The sequence below is a fragment of the Pholcus phalangioides genome, unplaced genomic scaffold (genome assembly GCF_987345545.1).
Source record: "Pholcus phalangioides strain wild (caught in Gottingen) unplaced genomic scaffold, Ppha-v1.0 ptg000018l_1, whole genome shotgun sequence".
Taxonomy (NCBI): Eukaryota; Metazoa; Arthropoda; class Arachnida; order Araneae; family Pholcidae; genus Pholcus; species Pholcus phalangioides.
In genome coordinates this window covers 18,948,738-18,969,341 of record NW_028301611.1, presented here as the reverse complement: position 1 = coordinate 18,969,341, position 20,604 = coordinate 18,948,738, and the positions used below count along the sequence as shown (strand labels likewise).

Below are 20,604 nucleotides of genomic sequence, written 5' to 3'. Positions count from 1 at the left end.
TTCATTTGTGATTTCAACAGAAATTGTTTTTCTCCTTTGAGTTCATTTACGTAAGTCATTTCTTCGCAACGTTTTTTAAACCTTAGAGTCTTTCGAATTTTAAGACATCGCCAATTTAATTTTAACTGCTACTTTATTTCAATCATAGCGTTTGGCAGTCGTTTTGGTCTTAGGTATTTTAAGTCTTATATGTTGTTGGATTTGATGTTTATATACACTGTGCTCCACAAATTTTTGAAATTTGTGACAATACTTCTGTGATTCTCGAGATAATATACAGCATGACTATCGAATTTGACCCGTTCATGTGATCACCAGGACCAGATGATATCTATCCAAGGGTTCTCAGGGAAGGTGCTAATGAATTGTTGGGGCCAGTCGCACAGATATACAGGGGTAGGGTTGCTGAGGGTATCGTCCCGAGAGATTGGAAACTGGCTAACGTTGTTCCGATATTTAAGAAGGGTAGTAGAGAAGTGGTGTCAAATTATCGTCCAGTGAGTTTGACCAGCTCCCTCTCGAAAATTTTGGAAATTATCATCAAAAGGCAGTTTGTGAAGTGGATAGACGAGAATAATGTATTGTCGGATAATCAGCGTGGGTTCAGGAAGGGGAAGTCATGTAAAACTAACCTCCTTTGCTTCTATGATTACGTGACTAAGGCTTTGGGTAAGAGCAAAAATGTCGACGTTGTTTACCTTGATTTCCAGAAGGCATTCGATCTGGTCCAACATGGCAAACTCTTGAAGCGTTTACACGCGATTAGAATAGGGGGAAACTTGCTGAATTGGATAGAATCGTGGTTAAGAGATAGGTCGCAACGAGTTATGGTGAACGGGGAATTCTCTGGTTGGACAGACGTCACAAGTGGAGTTCCTCAGGGAAGTGTCCTTGGCCCCATACTTTTTTCACTTTTTATCGATAAACTCGATCAGGGTATCGATGGGATTACTAGCAAATTCGCAGATGATGTGAAGCTAATGGGGGTAATCGGGAATGAAAGCGATAGGGAGTTGCTGCAGACCAACTTAAACAGGATTGCAGCATGGGCAAATGAATGGAGCGTGACGTTTAGCGTAGATAAGTGCATGGTCGCTCATTTTGGTTCGAACAACCCACGGTTCTCTTACGAGTTGAATGGTGTCACTATCCCGGATGCAACTAGGGTCACCGATTTGGGAATTCTCATTGACGAGCGGCTTAGGTTTTCTGAACATTGTTCAGCGGTGGCCAAAAAATCGAATAGAATGCTTGGTCTCATTTTCAAAAAGGTCTCCTAAAGTCATTCTTCCGCTTTTTCGAGGCTTAGTTCGTCCTGGACTGGAGTATGCTGTAAGGTTTTGGAGACCATACCTACAGAGGGACATAGACTTGGTTGAAGGGGTGCAGAGAAGAGCTACGCGTGTCCTTATTGGCACACAGGGCTTGAGTTATGAAGAGAGACTTCATTTTTTGAATATGTTTACATTGGATGAACGCAGGTGTCGAGGAGATATGATCGAAGTGTTCAAAATTTTCAATGGGATGGATAGGATGGACCATGAACTCTTAGTACACCGCCAATCGACTGCTTTTACAAGGGGACACCAGTATCGATTGGTGAGGGACAATGCAAGGTTATGGTGTCGCAGGGAATTTTTCTCTAATAGGGTTGTTAATAAATGGAATAGCTTACCCCCGGAGGTAGTAAATTGTAACACAATTGACACGTTTAAAAAGAAATACGATAAACATGTTGGGGTAAATCGAGAAGCTATCCATTCTTAGAATAAGACAACCATAAGTATTCTTTATGGGCATTGTACTTTATCATGTGTATATATTGTTTATAATTTGTGTTAATTGCATTTTTAATTGAGTTGCTGTATTTTTGAAATATGTGACAACCATATTTTTATGGGCATCTTTTTATCAGCCACCTCGTTGGGCATTTTGCCTGTTGTGGCGTTGTATTTGTATTGTATTTGTATGAGTGAAAGAGAAATTTTGTTATTTGACACTAAAATCTTCATCGATTCTATTCTAATTTATTCAAATTGAGTTTCATTACGATGGGAAATTGTTTGATCACACAATTTAGAAATTTCACTCTTTTTTGTTCAAAGTACTATTCTCTGTGAACTCTTTACTAATTATTGCCAAGAAAATGTTTCGAACCATTAGCATTAACCGCAAGAGACGTTTCACCATTTCGGTAATTTGCATGAACATTGACAGTTTTAATTGCCAATGACAAGATTAATGAGAATTCCATTAGCATACGGCGAACATCTGACTTCTTATTCATTTGACAACAATGTGTAGGGAAACTAGTTCCGTTTAAATTTGTCTTTTCAATTATGACCACGTGACTTACAAAGCAGGTACCGAATTGTATCTCGTTGCTAAATTCAAATATTTTAGTTGCCACGAATCACGTTTACTTGAATAATTTTACCGTTTTTGTGGAAGGAAAATACTAAATTACAGTGAATAACGTCAACGAAATGAAAAATGTCTTTTATTCAAACGGAAACTCAAAGCTACATTGAAGCGAAAGACATGAAACCAAACAAAAATCCGAAATATACATCATTACATATTCATGTCACGATGACATTAAGAAGCGAAAACGTGAACATAAAAATTACGTTTCGTTCATTTCCTAGAGGCTCACCGGACCAATCCCCACGTGACGAATGATCCACGTGTGTATGAATATATGTGAGTATACCAATTTCAAAACTTCAACAGATTACGCAACAATTGTATATATTCATCATATATATATTTTATAGTGTAAAACATGCGCAGTGACGATAACCACGAACAGCGATAAATGAGGAAAAATGACTCGTGCTGCACATGATAGTGTTCTTCAACCGGTAGTCCGCGGGCACGGAAACGGTCCGCAAAAGAAAATTTCGCCCTATTCATACAGCCCGCTTCCATAATTCTCGATTTTTCTCCCGTTTATTTATTTTCTTTGATGTTTCATAATTTAAGGTATTTATGCTTTTTGTCAGTCAACAAATTATTTATCGCATTTATCTATTTATTTTTACCCATTCCACTAGTTATTTATTGCATTTATTTTTTTGCCGGTGCTCAAATTATTTCTCCTGTTTATTATTATTATTTTTTGCTGGTCTTCCCCCTCGGTTACTATTTCTCTCATTTTTTCTTCTGTTCTCAAATTATTTCTCCTATTTATTCGCTTTTTTTGCCGGAGTCAGCAAATTATTTCTTCTATATTTGGCCGGGATTACACTATAAAAGTTTGATAAAATCCCTTTAATAAAATTTGAAAAATCTAACCAATAAAGCTCATAGGTTACATTCGAGCAAATGCAACCGATAATCTTATAGGTGGAATTTTTCGAATTTTATAAAAGAACTTTTTAGAAAACTTTTATAGTGTAATCCAGGCCTTTTTGCGGGCCGTAAAATGTTTCTTCAAATTTCTCTTTTTTTTTTTTTTTGTGGTTTTCGAATTATTTTTCCTATTTATTTATTTTTTGCCTGCCCTGAAATTATTTCTCCCTTTTTATTAAGTTTTTGCCGGTTCTCAAACTATTTCACATATTTGTTCATTTTTTTTGCCTGTCCCCAAATTATTTCTCCTATTTATTTATTTTGAGCCGGTCCTCGAATTATTTCTCCAGTTACTTCATTACAGTAAAACCTCTCTTTTGCAGACACCGGTGGGACAAAAAACTTTCGTCCCTAATAGAGGGGGTAACCGTTAACCGGGGGTTTGAAATTTTTGGAATGCATACTTTTATTACACAAGGAGAAAATATTGTTTGGGCGTAAAAGAGAAGTGACCGCATCTGAGGATGTGTTCGTAAAGAGGGGTTTCACTGTATTTGAAGGGGGATCTGCAAATTGCTTATGCTCCTCAAATTTATTTATTTTTTGCCTGTCCGCAAATTATTGTCTCATTTATTCATTTTTTATCTGGTTCACAAATTATTTCTCCTATTCATGTCATTATTTTGGCAGTTTCCAAGTTATTTCTCCCGTTTCCATCGGTACGCAAAAATTTTTCACCTACTTCTACTTCCACCAGTTACAGCTTATAAAAAAAAGGTTGAAGAACACATTGCTGTAGGATCTTAGGGCGCAACAGCAAGAAATACAATAAAACAATGAAAATAGCATGAACAAAATCACAAACCTGCATTAACATATAACAAGATATATTCCACTAAAAAGAAAAGCCCGCAATTTTGTTTTAATATAATCTCTTATTTTAAAGCTATAACCTACGCCACTGCAATACCATTAATAATGTAACTGTACGACGACGTACATAACAGCGCACCGCTATGGCATGCAACTATAAAAGCTTCTCAGTTCCGCTAAAAAAACATTCGATCATAGATTTGGTATTCCTTTGTAATTTTTAGCATATTTGTCGACGGTGTATGCAAACGAGTGGCACACTATAAAGTCATTTGTGTGTTTTTAAATGTGGTGTTTATATAAAAGTGCCAATTCGCATTTATAGCTGTTGCTCATTTGTTTAAAAATGACATGGGCTGTAAGTTGGGAATCCATACGAAATGGGTCATAATTGTACTTTATGCTTGATTTTTCTTATAATTAACGAAATGGGAAAAGATGTGCTTATTCAAGGATAAGAAATGTTTTTAACCCCAAAATTCTGTGGTGTTTGGTCAGAACATGTGATAACTCCAAAATCACATTTTTGACATATAAGCATTTTCATTGTCATTTAAAAATCAAAAATAAAGCATACACACAGACAAATACAAATGAAAATATCATACATCCGCATGTTGTTTAGCCGTACGCATGTATTTGGGCATTTATCTCACTTCTAATCAGTTGTAATTAACAAGAATTACTACTAGATCAAAAAGCCATTTTTTGGAGATATCATGTTCTGACCAAACACCACCGAATTGTACATCGACCAATCGAGAAAAATGGTACGGAAATAACTGTTGTGTGTGATGCTAAGCCTGTAACAAATCGCAAATCGGTAGGGATAACGTCGCAACTCGAAAAACTTGAAATTTGCAGAACAACTAAAATGAACTTCACTTTTTCAAAATGCAAAAGGCTGTTTACTTGAATCAAGCTTTTGCTGCTTAGCGGCCAGTTGTATAACTATTGGAATGTCAATATTACTCACTTTTAGAGAAAAAAAAATTCTGTTTTGTATATGGAATTAACTCAAATTCATGAATTTTTGAGTTGGGGGCCTTTCAAGTATTATGTCAGCCGATTTTTAGCCATTGTTGACCCCCTCCCTCTTAAACAAAAGTCAGCAAAACACTGACACCCCCCCCCCCCCCCCCCGTCACCAAAATCTCGTCAGCCACTACTTAGAATATTTCATATCTTTAAAAAGGGTGGTTGATGACGTGAACAACATTCAAACCCCCCCTCCCGCCTTGTCATCAAAAGTCAGAATATTGCTACCGCAGGGAGTCCCCCATCGAGGGGTTAGCGCACCAACCTCTCGATGAGTATAAAAAAAACCAAGCCTGCCGTTCGGAATCGGCAATAAATTGTAGGTCCCGGTCTAATTAGCCCTCGTGTGCAGAAAATGACCGTGGTGCGACAAAAATGATCAAATGATCAAAAGTCAGCAAATCAGAAACCCCCTCCACCTCGATGCTGACGTAATACTTGAATGACCCCTTGTGACGTTATTCTTTCCGGTGTGCAATACATTGAAAGAAAGCCCTGCATCAATAAATAATTGAAATAAATAGGTCTATAAACTTGCAAGTTACCCAAGAAATTTCCTCATCGGTAAATTTCAGAGAATGAAGTTTTTTCTGTTATTTTTCGACTGAACATCTAAGGTTGGGGTTCATCAGCGAAATAGCTTTTTTTTTTTGTATTTTCGCATACAGGGTGTTGCCTTGAAGTGGCGACAAACTCAGAGGGGTGATAGGCGAAGATTATTATATACACATAAAGAGGAACAAACATTGCCATAGAGCATGGTATCGCAAACCACCTTTAGTCGGTGAAAATCGCAAAAAATACTTATGAAGGGTGTGACGTCGAGTGGGACAAAAAAGGCCAATAATAAGGAGAAAAAACAATTACTTGGCAGCATGATCACAACACAGCCTGTGGTGTCAACATCTCCTGTAATCATTTCTCTTCGTCTACTTTAACGACATTGAACTGTGCTGCACACAGGCTGTATTGTAATCATTCTGTCAAGTGTAAAGGGTTTTTGTACTTATTTATTTCAGTTATTTTGTGGTTATTATTGTACCTTATTTTGTACACCACAGGCTGTGTTTGAATCATGCTGTCAAGTAATTGTTTTTTCTACTTATTATACTGGCCTTTTTTGTCCCACTCGACGTTACACCCTTCATGAGTATTTTTACGATTTTCACCGACTGGTTTGCGATACCATGCTCTATGGCAATTTTTGTTCCTCTTGATGCGCAATAACACCCTCCACACAAGTTTGTCGCCACTTCAAGGCAACATACCATAATTTGGGAAAGAATCAGATCAGACTTTGGGAATACCAAAATCAGAGAATCGGCCACATGATTGGGGCGCTCGAAGAAAATCACTGATTTGATTTTCGTGCACGTCGCGTTGTGTGTACATCCAGTACGCGTATCAATGTCGGTTTAATCTGGATATGTCGAAGTTATATATGAATTGCTAGAAATTTTATTTGGTGTGTATAAAAAGTTTCCCTTAAGTATATTAGTTTAAGATGGATTTTTCTTGTTCATTATAATAGTATTGCTGAAGCACCTCTAACGAATTGAGGCGCAAGATCTAAAAGTTTTCTTTTTGTTCCTTATATTGGCAAAATATTTTGTTTTTTTTGAAGTCGAATGCTCTTATACATCTTTATTTTTTACAATTATATCAACTGTTCATGCTAGATGGTGCCACTCTTGTGTTTTTGTTTTTCATCCTTGTACGTCTTCTAAACCGGGATGTCGAAGGAATCGCTGCTGCTGGTGAATGCCTGTTCGTTCCTTAGCGAATAGGCTACTCGGCCGCCTCTCATACGTACGGCCGGCGACGAGGATGGCGGCGGCGGAGGCGGTGGCAAGTGTCGAATGTCCATGTCCAGCGAAGACGGTGTCGGTTGCGACCTGGTGCCGAGCAGCTGTTCCTTCTGTTTCGGTGGCTTCGGTTTCTCAACCGCCAGTCTCTGGAAATTCGTGGTGATGGGCGAAGACGGTGGGTTCGGTAGGGCTCGTGGCCTGCCGATGATGCTTGTCGGGTTGATCGGTGGTTTCTGTGCCATCAGTCCCATCATTCCCTTTTCAATGGTGTACGCTTCCATCCCGTTGGCCTTCAGACGTTTTTGAGCCTGAAGAGTCGCACGCAGTGTCTTTTTCTTCTGGAACAAAATTCACAATGAGTCAATTGCATTTGCGCACAAGGAAGTTTTGCAAAATTAAAACGATTCAATGGAGTTCGATTCAATGATTCAGATTATCCGATCGTGGCAACCTGGAAGTCAAACGAGCTCAGATTCATCGTGTCTGGTTCTATCTTGATCAATATGATATATGCGGAAAATTCCTACTAAAATAGATAAAAATATTGGCCTATTGCAGCTACACCCATTCAATAGGTTTACTACGTCTGGGGCAGAAGTCCGATGATGAAGGATTGAGTTATGTCTAATGTGTCAGTGTGTAATATCGTTGTTACTGGACGTTTGAGAACGTTCAAGGAAGACAAGTTGTACACTATTATTGGAGAAGGTAATGTCACCACTGATCTGAATTGCTGGCGTGATTGTTGGTCTTTACATGAATCCTGCAAATTCCTATCTATTCTGTCTCATAAGAAAAAACGAGAGTGTCAAGCAAACCCCACAGCAAGTTATTCACGAAAGTATAGAGATAAAAGAGGTCAAACATGTGTTGCAAATGTTCTTGAACTAAGTAAGATATTAACGCCGTTTCTTTTTCGAACTGTCCGATAGAAAGATCTCTCAAATACGGTGTCTTCGAATGCCTATCATAACAGCAATGAGGTGAATCGATTCCATGTTTCTTTAGACTCCTTAAGAACAAGCTTTTGACAACTAATTTGAATGATACATAGATCAAGTACCAGCAATACATCTCAGAAATTGATATATCTTTGTTATTGTTCAGAAAATAGAGGGAATAAAGATAAGGAGAAGAAAGTTTACTTCTTTCTTCCCACAGAACCCCTCCCATAACAATAGGTTTACTCGTCAAACCGCACGGAGCAAGAAAAGGAAATAACACCGATGTAAAAAAGGGAAAATTAATTTCGGCTTATAGGAAGTAATTCCCGTTCAAAATGAAGTGTCTCGATGAGGGGAAAAGGAAAGGGAGAGTTCGAACGCATTTGTCCATTAAACCTATGCCGAGATACTTCGCCCTTGTAACGGGAAGAGATTTACCTTGATTGGGATGGTTACACAAGTCCGAGTTAGGGCTATTGATCCTCTTCGGGTTGCAGATATTGTCGAATAGAGAGAGGTCGTACTAATCAGCACTAATGCAACACAAAAATAGGATCAGTCTGGTGTTTGGAACGGTGTGCACGCGCTGCTTTTACTAATCACAGATGATGCATTAAGTCTTAGATGCGAAAGTGTTATAAGTCACTTTGTTTAAAAATTTCACTATGGAAAATTTGTAAATAATATTTTGTCAACATGCAATAATACTGTGGCTTTTCGACTTATTGCAATTAGTCGCCGTTGTTTTCTCGTAAACTGAAAGAGAAAGACGAAATTTTGCCACCTTCCAAGATTTTAACGAACGAAACTCTGGAATGCAATCAACTCATTTTTTTGGGAAAAGTGACTTATAATATTTTTTCTATCTGAGCACAGAGTAAGGTACCGATTGAGTGATAATTAAGTGCACCTGATACCATCACTTAATCAGTTCCAGTTTGTGATGTCTCTTGTTGAAACAGATGATTCATGTTTCGATACATTTTTCCCCATACACGGGTTCTTCTTCTACCAAATAGAGTGGGAACGCCATTCGTCAAACCACAATCACAATGTCCGTGTTTTTAATTACGACCTGCTTCAACAAAATTTCCTCATGTGAGGCTGATAGCTCTGTTAAATGCATCCAGCAATAGTGATCGGGTTTGGCGTTGGTTGTCGAAACCCGTACCATAAGGGGAAAGTTGCACAGTATGAACATAATCAACGGGGAATAAGTGGAAAATTAATTAAATATAAAATATATTTCTCTCTCTGAAAAATATTCACATGGTACATAAGATACGAAATATCCCGCAAAAAAAAGTACTTCAATATCATGCAAGAAACAAATACTGGGAGAATAATGCAATGAAATCTCTGATCAAGCAATTAACAGTAAAATTAATAAAGGCACTTGCAGAACGTGGGCAGCACAACCTGTTGCCCAAAAAAAGTAAATAAATAACAAAATCTATAACTTTCCTTGTATTCCTTTCGGATGGTGTAATTAACACGGAAAACTGGATTTAAAATAATGTAATTATAATAATAAAAAGAAGGGACTTGCCGGGTGTTTTTGTTTTAGCGAATCAAATATGCACGATTGATATTCATAACTAGAATTTATGCATCACCAAAAGCTCAAAAAAGTGCTGGTTATTGGGTCATCCGAAGGGAAATGTCGTCTCTTTGCACGGCCAAGGAGAGGATTTCATTCATCTGACGAAGCAAATCCTAAATCCTTTAATGTCACGAGATCTGCACTGTATAAAAGAGTTCATTATTCATCCGTGCGTTGGGCATGTCAGTTATGCAATAGATTGTGTGACATTGACGCATATTAACAAACCTTGAATTGATATGAGTGAGAGAAAAGTTTAGCCCTCGTGATTGGTCGCGATGAGCAACGAAGGAAAGCATCACGTCACTTTCGGCGGAGTTCTTGGGGATGTTTCTTACCCTTTTGGCTACCGTTTTTTCTGCTGCCTCACGTGGTCGATCAGAGGTTGGCAATACACCACCATTATTAAAAATTTTCGAATAAGACACTTCTTTTTAATTTTTATTGTTTTGGATTTAGGAGAAAAATTGTCATTATGCCTTCGTCTCTCTATAACATCGCCAAGAACTCCACTAATAGTGATATACTATCTCTGTCACTTATTGCAACCAATCTCGACACTTCGAATTTCTCCTTCACTCGAAACAATGTAAAGATTGTAAAAATGTTTGATTGCACTGTAAATATGTCTCAGTGACACATGGCAAAAGCTGGCGACATCCAAAAAAGTGTGTGCGTCATTTTATGCTTTATGATTTCCATCAGGGACATTACGTGGCCGTATTTGCACGAAACATCAATGCCATGCATGATCATGGATTCCTTGGTGGCAGTAGAGATGTTAAAGATATTCAAAATATTTCTCATCCGCAATTACCAGACAAGAATGAACTGAACAACGAAGTCCTAGGGAAGTTCGCCTTTAGGCTGGAATTTCACCCCCTTCAAAGATCTAGTGACGATATTAGTGCTCTGTGGCGCGATGGTTATCGAATGCGATGGCCTGAAGGAAACCGTAAAATGCAACACGTGACACTTCAATCACGCACCACTGTCACACAGCTATCTACAGACCGATATCTCTCCTTACTCTTATACACAATGAACTCTTTCATATAGAAATGATATCGCACCCCGAAAATTCGTAATAATTCATCCATGACATGAAATCCTCTCTTCGACCGTGGAAAAACCAACATTAGGGAATGACTTAATATTTTATTTCACCCAGGCTGTTGTAAAATTTGACACATGCTACTAGCGCATCCATGATAAATAACATCAAACATATTATCTTACATGCAATAATTATTATTGGGATGATGAGGAGGCATGCAAGGAACTTCAGTGGGCATACACGATGCTCGTTTCCGTTCCACCTACTTCAATTCGGAAAATAAAGGTGTCTGATGAATTTTTGTTGCAGTTAAATGTCAGTCTTAAGCAATTTTAGCCTAAAGTTGAAATTTCATTTCAGAACTAAAAACCAGCGAGCTGTCACTGTTTTCTGACAAATTGAATATTTTAAACAGGATGTTCTGAACTTATTCAACTTGTGTGCTTCGTTTCTTTCAGAATCGCACTGAGAGCTACTCTACTAACACGAGGCAGTTTTCCATCATCGGCTATCAAGAAAGCCGAAGCGAATCGATGTTTCGAATATTTGTAGAACGAACTCTGATTTGTTAAACTTCGAAAATTCATGTACATGCATGTTACTGTGACGGTCAGGTACAAACGATCAACATTAAAGATGAGATTTTTTACACCTCCGTATTGGAAAAACTACTGATCGAATCACAAACAAATTTCGTATGTATAAAGACAACCCTTAGTATTTGCTGGAATACGGTGAGGATAACATAATATTAAATTTGTATTGGATATAATGAAAAGAGCAGGGTGCCACAGAGCTAAGAGATAATGTGAAGATTTTTGTCAATGTTTTATGGGGAAAAAAAACCTACAAAACATTCTGTTGTCCGTTTTTTTATTCATTTCCATTTATCATTTCTCCTATCCTATGGCCAAAGCGTCATATGTTTTCTAAGATTGTGTTTCCCAAAGCGGATTAGTTATAAAGGGCTTTTTACTTCCGTTGGAAGGTTTTCTTTTGTCTGAAAAGTAGAGATTGATCTTAATTTGCATACTTGTAAATACTGTAGGTAAACCTACCCCTTCTTCCTCGTGGTTTGCGTCGGGTGACATTTGGGACAACCGACGGGGGAGGTGGCGCAGAAGTCGGTTACTACCGACGAAACTTGTGAAAGACAATAGCAGGTGCAGAAGTACTTGGTCCTAAAACTAAGGAACCTTTGAAAGCATTGAAGAAGGTGTTGAAATTGGAAGAGGAGGTTCAGTACATACGCCACCTCTAAAAAATCAAAAAGGTCGAATTGATGTCTGAGTTGAAAGAGATACTTCTGGAATTCAAGAAGATTGCCAAAACTGTGGATGAATAAAATAAACTTGTTAGTGATCTAGAACGAGTGAGAGGCCACCTGGTGAAACAAGTCAACGACTTAAAAGAAAAAGGTGCATCCCAAACCAAAAAAGAAGGATTGCAGTCAGCAAAACAAAAGTTGAAAAACCGTAAATTAAATGTGGGTCAGATTGGCCAATGAGAAAGAGGAGTTGAAAGCTCACATTGATGCTTTAAAGAGAAGCCTCGAACGTGTCAAAGGTGAGAAAGAACGAGAGAATGAGGAGTTAAAAAATCAGGTCTATGATCTGTGTAGTCAAAAAAGTATCTTAGAAAAATTTGCTCAAGAATTGAGCTAGGATAGATGAACTGAGTTAAAACGAATTAGGAGAAGAAAGTAAACATGTGAGGAGGAATGAAGCTGAGAAAATGGAAGCATTTTACCAACAGGGGATTGTGAGTACTAGAAAGGACTTACCAGATAGGACTTAAAGAGATAGAAAGACTGAAAAAAGTTGTGGCAGAAAGTCATCACAGGAAGGTAAAGGGGGACAGATAGAGAAGGAAACTGAAGAGAACGCTAGAATAAGGTTGAGAAAGAGTTGTTGGAAAGGAAGATAGAGAATCTGATACAGAGACTTGCTTCAGCAGAAAGGGATAGCCAATACCTGAATTTATACTCGGAAGAACTAGAAGCTACAAGGGACATAGAAGCAAGGATGGGGGAAGAGTTTAAATAAATTGAACTTGGAGGAAGTGAATGCATTATTAGAGGAAGGATTAGAAGGAGATGAAGTCGATTTTGTCAGGTTGGCTCAGTAAAAGGAAAAATAGGAAGATCAGCTCCCAAACTCACGTTATTGGATATTGAAGCTGAAGGACTTGAACTAACGGAAACGTTAGAAGAAACTGCTAGGAAAGACCTTCTAATTATTATGAAAAAACTTAATATAACTGAAATTTTACTGATCTCATCCCCTTAATCTTGTTTTAATCAACAACAAAAAAAACCGATCTGTGCAAAATTTAAGCTCAATCGGACAACTTCTACCTCAAACGCGTTGAAGTTGAAACATAGTAAGCAATGTTTGTTCCCTATACCCCTATACGCAATGTAGTTCCATTCAGAAGCGGTATATTCTTCCCTATCTTGACCATTTTTCCCTCTTCTTAGAGTAATTTATGAGGGCACATCCAGGCAACCCCAGAAATTGTATTCAAACATTCAGAATACAATTAAAAAAAAAAAAATTGTCCTAATTCAAAAAATTCTTGAAATAACATGAAAAGTTTGAGAAATATTAGATGTTTTTAATAACGTACGCAACTTATATATAAGAAAAACACATTTTTGTTTACAGCAATAATTTGTATAAAATTCAAACATAATGTGAACGAATGAACATTATTTTTTCCTAAAAGACGATTTGATAGCAGTTGGTAGTTTTTTACGGTTAGACAACTATTTTTGAGAAATTGGATCCTGCATTTACATCTTCTTTGTCAGCACAATCTTCTGCATTGAGTGTCTTGTGTATTAGGCCTCAAATGCTCGTATCAACCCCTTGATCAAGCGACTGAATGGAGTGTTATATAAGGAGTCATATATAAGAATATCACTCCAACAGCTTTCTCATTGATATTGTGGTGTCCACAAGGAAATTATCCAATGTTTAAAAACCATAATTGCACGTGTACGAAATTTTTATAGCGATTCACGCAGTAGTTTTTCTAGTAGAGAGGGGTCTAAGCGCATTATTTTTAATTGTGCATTGATATTCTTTTCGTTAAGTGAAAGATGCATTTTTTTTTGCGATTAAGTTCTCATTAATGGCATCTTTTTATCAGCCACCTCGTTGGGCGTTTTGCCTGTTGTGGCGTTGTTTTTGTATTTGTGTTTGCATTGAGAATGGTATTATTAAACATTGTAACCGTGAAATAGAGATGAACTCTGAATAGAAATCTGTTAATATTAGAATAGAAATTAAAAATCATTTGTATATTGACACAATTTAAAATGTTTTGCTTATTTAAATTTTGCTCTTCATCGTCAGAAGAGATGGTCTAGGTTAATCATCATGCGAAGGAGATTCAGCATCAGCATCATCATCAGCATCATTCCAGAAAAGGGCTGATCCGTGCTTACCTCGGTCGTGCTGCCCAAGTTCTTGGCGATAAAGGAAATCGAGGATCGAGGAGGTGTCGAGGATTTCTGTGGAATCACGATCGGGGACTCAATCGGGAGAAAACAAAAAGAGAGAGAGAGAAAAAAGAAACCACTTCAAATTCCATACGTACAATACATTGCCAAAAGCGTTTTCAGCTAGTGCAGCGATGACGAATTGACGCTACTACCTTCAAGATGATGAAATAGATAACATTGACGCTGGAATTTAAAACACGGGGAAAAACGAAAAAAATTTTCCCTTTATGTTCTCCCGAGAGAGGTTAATATTATACTTTTGGCAATGTAGAGTGTATAATGTTATCAAACCAAATAATTATAACAAAGGTATACGATGGACCACAAAAAAAAGGACAGAATCCTGAAAGCAAGAACACATGAAAAGCTGGTTAGCAATAATAAGTATGTGCGTCATAAAATCTAATAAATCACGATATTTGCAACTCATTAGTGCTAGGCAGTGACTAAACACAGTCTTGTAATATGTCATGGATTATCTCCAGTAGATGGGTTCAGCCATTTGGCTAAAGAACTTCTCATTTTCTTTTGGTACATCTGATGGTTAGTTCCATAGTAATTTACTTCACAATGTCGTATCGACGTAATAGTAACTATCAATAATAGTACTCTGTTCAAACAGTTAAGGAATACGAAATTTTCCCCAAGAAATGAAGAAAATTGCACACCGTAGCGGGTTTTTCACCGCAAGAGATATTCTGATGCCGGGTTTTTTTTTTCAATTTAAATTAAATTCGGTAACGAAAAATAATTGTTGAAGCTCTGCAAACATGAAAGCATAGCAACCTGTACTATGGTGCATAAAATTTACGCTGGTGTGGAGCATAAAAAAAAAACAAAAAAAATGCATACATATCATACCAAGTATTCATTTCGATGCTTCACACCGGTTTTAAATGAAACACCTATTTTACTTCAAGAATTATTAACAGATAGTTTTATTTTTGTTTGATAGGTGGCAGCAGGAATCCCAGCGAAACTTTTTTTTCCCCTCATATATAATAAATACGGCACATTTTTGTTGCACTACTTCACCAAACACCAACTATGGGCATATCGCTATATTACAATTTACTGCCATTATTGCCAGATGGGTTGGAATTGAAAACGCTGTCTATTGGTGGTCGCCTCAAGTTCGTTAGGGAAAATATCTTATCTATATCCTCCCTCAGATTCAAACCCGGGATCGTGACATGCAACCGTCACGGTGGTAGACGAGCATCTTATCACCACACCAATCGGACGGTTTTTTTTTTTTAACATTATTGCTACACTGGAACCACTGCTGCCATCTCATGTTTGCAGCCGCGTTTTAGTTTTTAATCTGATTCGCCGGGCATGAATGGTCTTTTGCACCTCATCATGTATATAAATACTGTTTAAGCTTAGTGTGATGGAAGGCATTGTTACTTTATAGACGAACAAACGATTTGGGTTTCCTGGCAGGCACCCAGTCCCCCTAGGGAATTGGAAGGGCTCAAACAACACCTCCTAGAGATAGAAGGCTTCTGCAGTGTTTACCATAAACGTCATTCAGACTACCAAGCAAGTTTGCCACATAGCATCGTATTTCGTTTCTTCTTATTTTGGCGTCGAACCTTCCTGATTGCCTCACAAAAGCCGCATAGTGATTGGATGAGGGGGCATAGAAATCGCCAATTCTGAGCTCTATCATTTCTTTTTCTCACAACATTGATACTAGCACGAGCAGGGAATTTTTTTTCCCTGAATATTCTGAGAGCGAAAATAGACTACTTATTGACGGCACAAGCAGAGTGCGGAGGCCTTCTATCTCTAGGACGTGCTGGCTTACGAAAGAGGATGCTGTGTGCCAAAATGTGGCAAACTTGCTAGGTAGTCTGAATGGTGTTTATGTCAAACAGTGCAGAGGCCTTTTATTTCCAGGAGGTGCTGCTCAAACCCAATATTTCTAAGGTATTAGGAAGACCATATAGTCTTCTGTATAATTATCTTAGTTTGTCATTCATTTAAAAAGGGGTTGTATATGTATTAAAATACAAAAAATAGTTTTTTATACCTAAAATTTTTATACCTGAAAATTTTTTGTAACTAACTCTAAACTAACTCTAAAATTTTACTAATTGTCAACTTGAAAGTTATTCGTTTTTTTCCTTCAGTATAGAAGTAATTACAACATGAGACAGACACCCGTTTTGTTCATCCGAGAGACTTACCTCTACAGCACCTCTCCATTTGTCAGCCGCGTGTCGCGCCAGTTCGAGTCTCCTCTGCTTCCTGGTTTGATGCTTCTTGTAAATTATCTCTATGATGATCAACATGATTCCAGCGACTATCCCAAACCCGACCAGTATAAAGACTCCTATCGTTTGGATAAAAAGATACAGGAATTCGTTCACATCGTTCACATGGAATTATCGTAGTATATATTTCATGAAAATGTGATTTCGTGAATAATTTGGAGAGTGGACACATAAATGGATCCCCCCACAATACACTGAATGAGCCAAAAAAACTGGTTCACCTGCCTAATATCGTGTAGGGCCCCCGCGAGCCTGCAGAAGTGCCGCAACACGACGTGGCATGGACTCGACTAATGTCTGAAGTAGTGCTGGAGGTAATTGACACCATGAATCCTGCAGGGCTGTCCATAAATCCGTAGAAATAAGAGGGGGTGGAGATCTCTTTTGAACAGCACGTTGCAAGACATCCCAGATATGTTCAATAATGTTCATGTCTGAGGATTTAGGTGGCCAGCGGAAGTGTCTAAAGTCAGAAGAGTGTTCCTGGAGCCACTTTGTAGCAATTCTGGACGTGTGGGGTGTCGCATTGTCCTGCTGAAATTGTCCAAGTCCGTCGGAATGCACAATGGACATGAATGGGTGCAGGTGATCAGACAGGATGCTTACGTACCTGTCACCTGTCAGAGTCGTATCTAGACGTATCAGGGGTCCCATATCACGCCAACTGCACACGCCCCATACCATCACAGAGCCTCCACCAGGTTGAACAGTCCCCTGTTGACATGTAGGGTCCATGGATTCACGAGGTTGTCTCCATACCCGTACACGTCCATCAGCTCGAAGCAATTGGAACCGAGACTCGTCAGACCAGGCAACGTGCTTCCAGTCCTCAACAGTCCAATGTCGGTGTTGTCGGGCCCAGGCGTAAAGCTTTGTGTCGTGCAGTCATCAGGGGTACACTAGTGGGCCTTCGGCTCCGAAAGCCCACATCGATCATGTTTCGTTGAATGGTTCGCACGCTGACACTTGTTAATGGCCCACCATTGAAATCTGCAGCAATTTGCGGAAGGGTTGCACGTCTGTCACGTTTAATGATTCTCGTCAGTCGTCGTTGGTCCCGTTCTTGCATGATCTTTTTCCGGCCGCAGCGATGTCGTAGATTTAATTTTTTACCGGATTCCCGATATTCACGGTACACTCGTGAAATGGTCGTACGTGAAAATCCAAATTTCATCGCTACCTCGGAGATGCTATGTCCCGTCTCTCGTGCGCCCACTATAACACCACGTTCAAACTCACTTAAATCTCGATAACCTGCCATCGTAGCAGCAGTAACCGATCTAACAACTATGCCAGACACTTGTTGTGTTATATAGGCGTTGCCGACCGCAGCGCCGTACTCTGATTGGTTCCATATCTCTTTATTTGCATACGCATGCCTGTACCAGTTTTTTTGGCTCTTCAGTTTATATGATATGATATTCAGGATGATAATAATTGGAGTTTTACTTTTGGAACCCTTAAAAAGTGAAAACTAATGAACGAAAAGCTTCTAAAATTTAGATAAAATTATAAATGAGGTCACGAGACTTTTAATCCTTCAAAGAATAATAATTAGTCCTAGAAATCACACCAAGCGGAGGGTAACGAGGTTTATGTGACTGGATTGCATTTTTGCAGCTGCAAAAGAATTCATGATATTATCATGATAAAAATGGCGCCTTTTAAAATAACCCTTTTGCCAAGAGTAACATAGATCTTCTGAAGCCCCCGTAGAATTCATCTGTTGTCGAATTCTGCCATGGTTGAAACTTTTCATATGGTTAGCCATTGTGAATTTGCATAAATACTGTCGGGGGGGGGGGAGTTGTTAATATAACATAAATCCCTGGTCCTCAATAATTGATAAACACAATTTCTCTTATGGTAATGAAGTTTGGAATTTTTTTTTCAGGATACCATGTTCTCTTTTATACGTGGTTTGTTCAAAAAGTATCCGACCATAGTTTTTCGTGCGTGAACCAACGAAGATAGGGAGGCATGATTTTGTTTGTGTATGTAAGTAATCCAAGAGCGCATGCGTGAGTTTTCTCCTGCTTGCAATAGCTGCTAGTCACCAAAAGACGAGTGCCGCTGTGGTGGTCGAGTTGTCATAGTGACGGACTCGCATCGCGGGGACGAGAATCCGACCACTATCCCCCGCTCTGTCCCCATAGGGGATATAAGCTGGTCACCCACAGGTGGTGGTGATTATGATGACTGCATGCGACGCCCGGAGTACGAAGCACCAAAAGACCACCAGTGGGCAAGCAGACACAAAATTGAGGTTACAGTGGGCAGGTGCTTACAGAGAGATACGCACGTCGCATACGCCATAAATAAATAATGAACATGTACGATACAAGCGAGGACCCGGGTACATTGCGGAAACCCGGGTTCGAGTCCCACCGTCACCACACATTTACATTTCTGGCGTAACTCACTAGATAGTAAATTGCCCATGGCGATAGAACTGTGTTGTGCTCGGTTTGAAAGAAAGAAAGACTGCCGACGAGTGAGGAAGTGTAAGTGAGCACCGTGTCGCATTTATATTTTTGATAAAATAACAGGAAGATCTTGAACAAAGCCTATTGCATTAATCGTGATGAAGCGGCCAGTTGCAACGCAGAACCTCTTGATAGTACTCCTTTGTGATGGTTGTGCCGTGTGGTGGGCACTCGTGATGGACCACGCCATCGGAATCAAGGAAGACAATCAGCATGACTTTGACATTGCATATTCTAAAGACCGAATCGTCAGTCAAAATAAACGGATCCCATGCGGAGATTCCTCATTTACTCAGTAACGATCTAAATTTTAGAGGCTGAGGGTCTACCAACAAACGTACTTCACTCTCCATTGATGTGTGCCCATCTTTGAAGCGGTTGTACCACTCTTCTATCGGTGCGGTGCCAATCTCTTCGTCTATGAAGTTCTGTCGAATCTTGCGCATTGTTTTCACTCGGGAATCTCCGAGCTTCACACAAAATTCAATGCATTAGCTTTGTTCAAGTTTTTCCTGCCATTTTGTCAACAACGAAAATGCAAAGGGCTTTCACTTAGACTACATCATTCAACGAGCTGTCTGCCGGTGACTGGTAGCTTCTGAAGGGCGGTAAAAAATTCATTCATCCGCATCAGGATCGCTGACATATGTGCACCAAACGACGTTATCGTAATTTCATTGGTTTAAGCACGAAAAACTGTGGTCGGATAGTTTTTGAACAAACCTCGTATTACTGTATTTCCAAGTGTGGACATTTTTGGTCCATTAATTTTCATTTTAAATGGGTTTCAGAGTGAAACTTTAACTATGCAGCTGTCATAGTCCCTGTATTTTGTACAGTAACGATAGAACTGTCATTTTCATTAAGCTTGATATGCATAGAATAGCTTCTCCCTGACATATATCGTATTGTAAGACTTTTATAAAAACAGAGTTGGAAACCTTGTGATCGGCTTCTTATATCGATTGCTATACCAACCTGCCATGTTCTTGAGTCCGAGGGTAGCTGGAAATTTCTCGTTCTTCTCGCATTTATCACTTCCCTGTAGAATCCATCTGTTGTCCAGTTCTTCCATATAACCACCTGCGTATAGGAAACGAACGTGTTCATCAACTACTCGACATAATGTTGGAATTCAGTGAATGACCGCACGCAGTTCACTTAATGTGTTGAAAGCGGAGTGATGCATTGCATATGAGATTGAATCGCGAAATTTAAGAAGGGACTTAATACAAAAATCAGGTTTTTGAGAAATCGGAAAAAAAAAACAACTGTGTAAGTGGTAAGGTTTTCATTTTTCTCAATAACCACAAAAATGTTGTTCCTATATCTGCCTTTTGAGCCGGAGTCTGCAATGCATCTTACGATCTTTCTCAGAAAATGTTTAAAAACATACAATTCTGGAATTAATGAAAGAATTTCGGAATTCGTGGAGGAAATGAATCTAGAATAAATGAAAGAAATAATTCCAGAATTAATGAAAAGGAATAATTTCAGAATTAATGAAAAGGAATAATTTCAGAATTAATGAAAAGGAATAATTTCAGAATTAATGAAAAGGAATAATTTCAGAATTAATGAAAAGGAATAATTTCAGAATTAATGAAAAGGAATAATTTCAGAATTAATGAAAAGGAATAATTTCAGAATTAATGAAAAGGAATAATTTCAGAATTAATGAAAAGGAATAATTTCAGAATTAATGAAAAGG

The 20,604-nt window shown here is 38.5% G+C and overlaps 1 protein-coding gene across 2 annotated transcripts in view; it reads right to left on the bottom strand.

Annotated features, from left to right (window-relative positions):
- Positions 1-6,350: 6,350 nt before the first annotated feature.
- Positions 6,351-20,604, bottom strand: part of Nmdar1 (glutamate ionotropic receptor NMDA type subunit 1) — a 56,201-nt gene continuing 41,947 nt past the window's right edge. Inside the window, exons 17-19 of one of the 2 annotated variants that reach the window (XM_089247628.1) lie at positions 19,872-19,976; positions 16,321-16,466; positions 6,351-7,348 (exon numbers count right to left, since the gene is read on the bottom strand). In XM_089247628.1, coding sequence (XP_089103754.1) covers positions 6,929-7,348; positions 16,321-16,466; positions 19,872-19,976 — 671 coding nt within the window. In that variant the 3' untranslated portion in view covers positions 6,351-6,928. Of the gene's footprint in view, positions 7,352-16,320; positions 16,467-19,871; positions 19,977-20,604 lie in introns of both variants that reach the window. The other variant, XM_089247626.1, reaches the window with a different exon arrangement.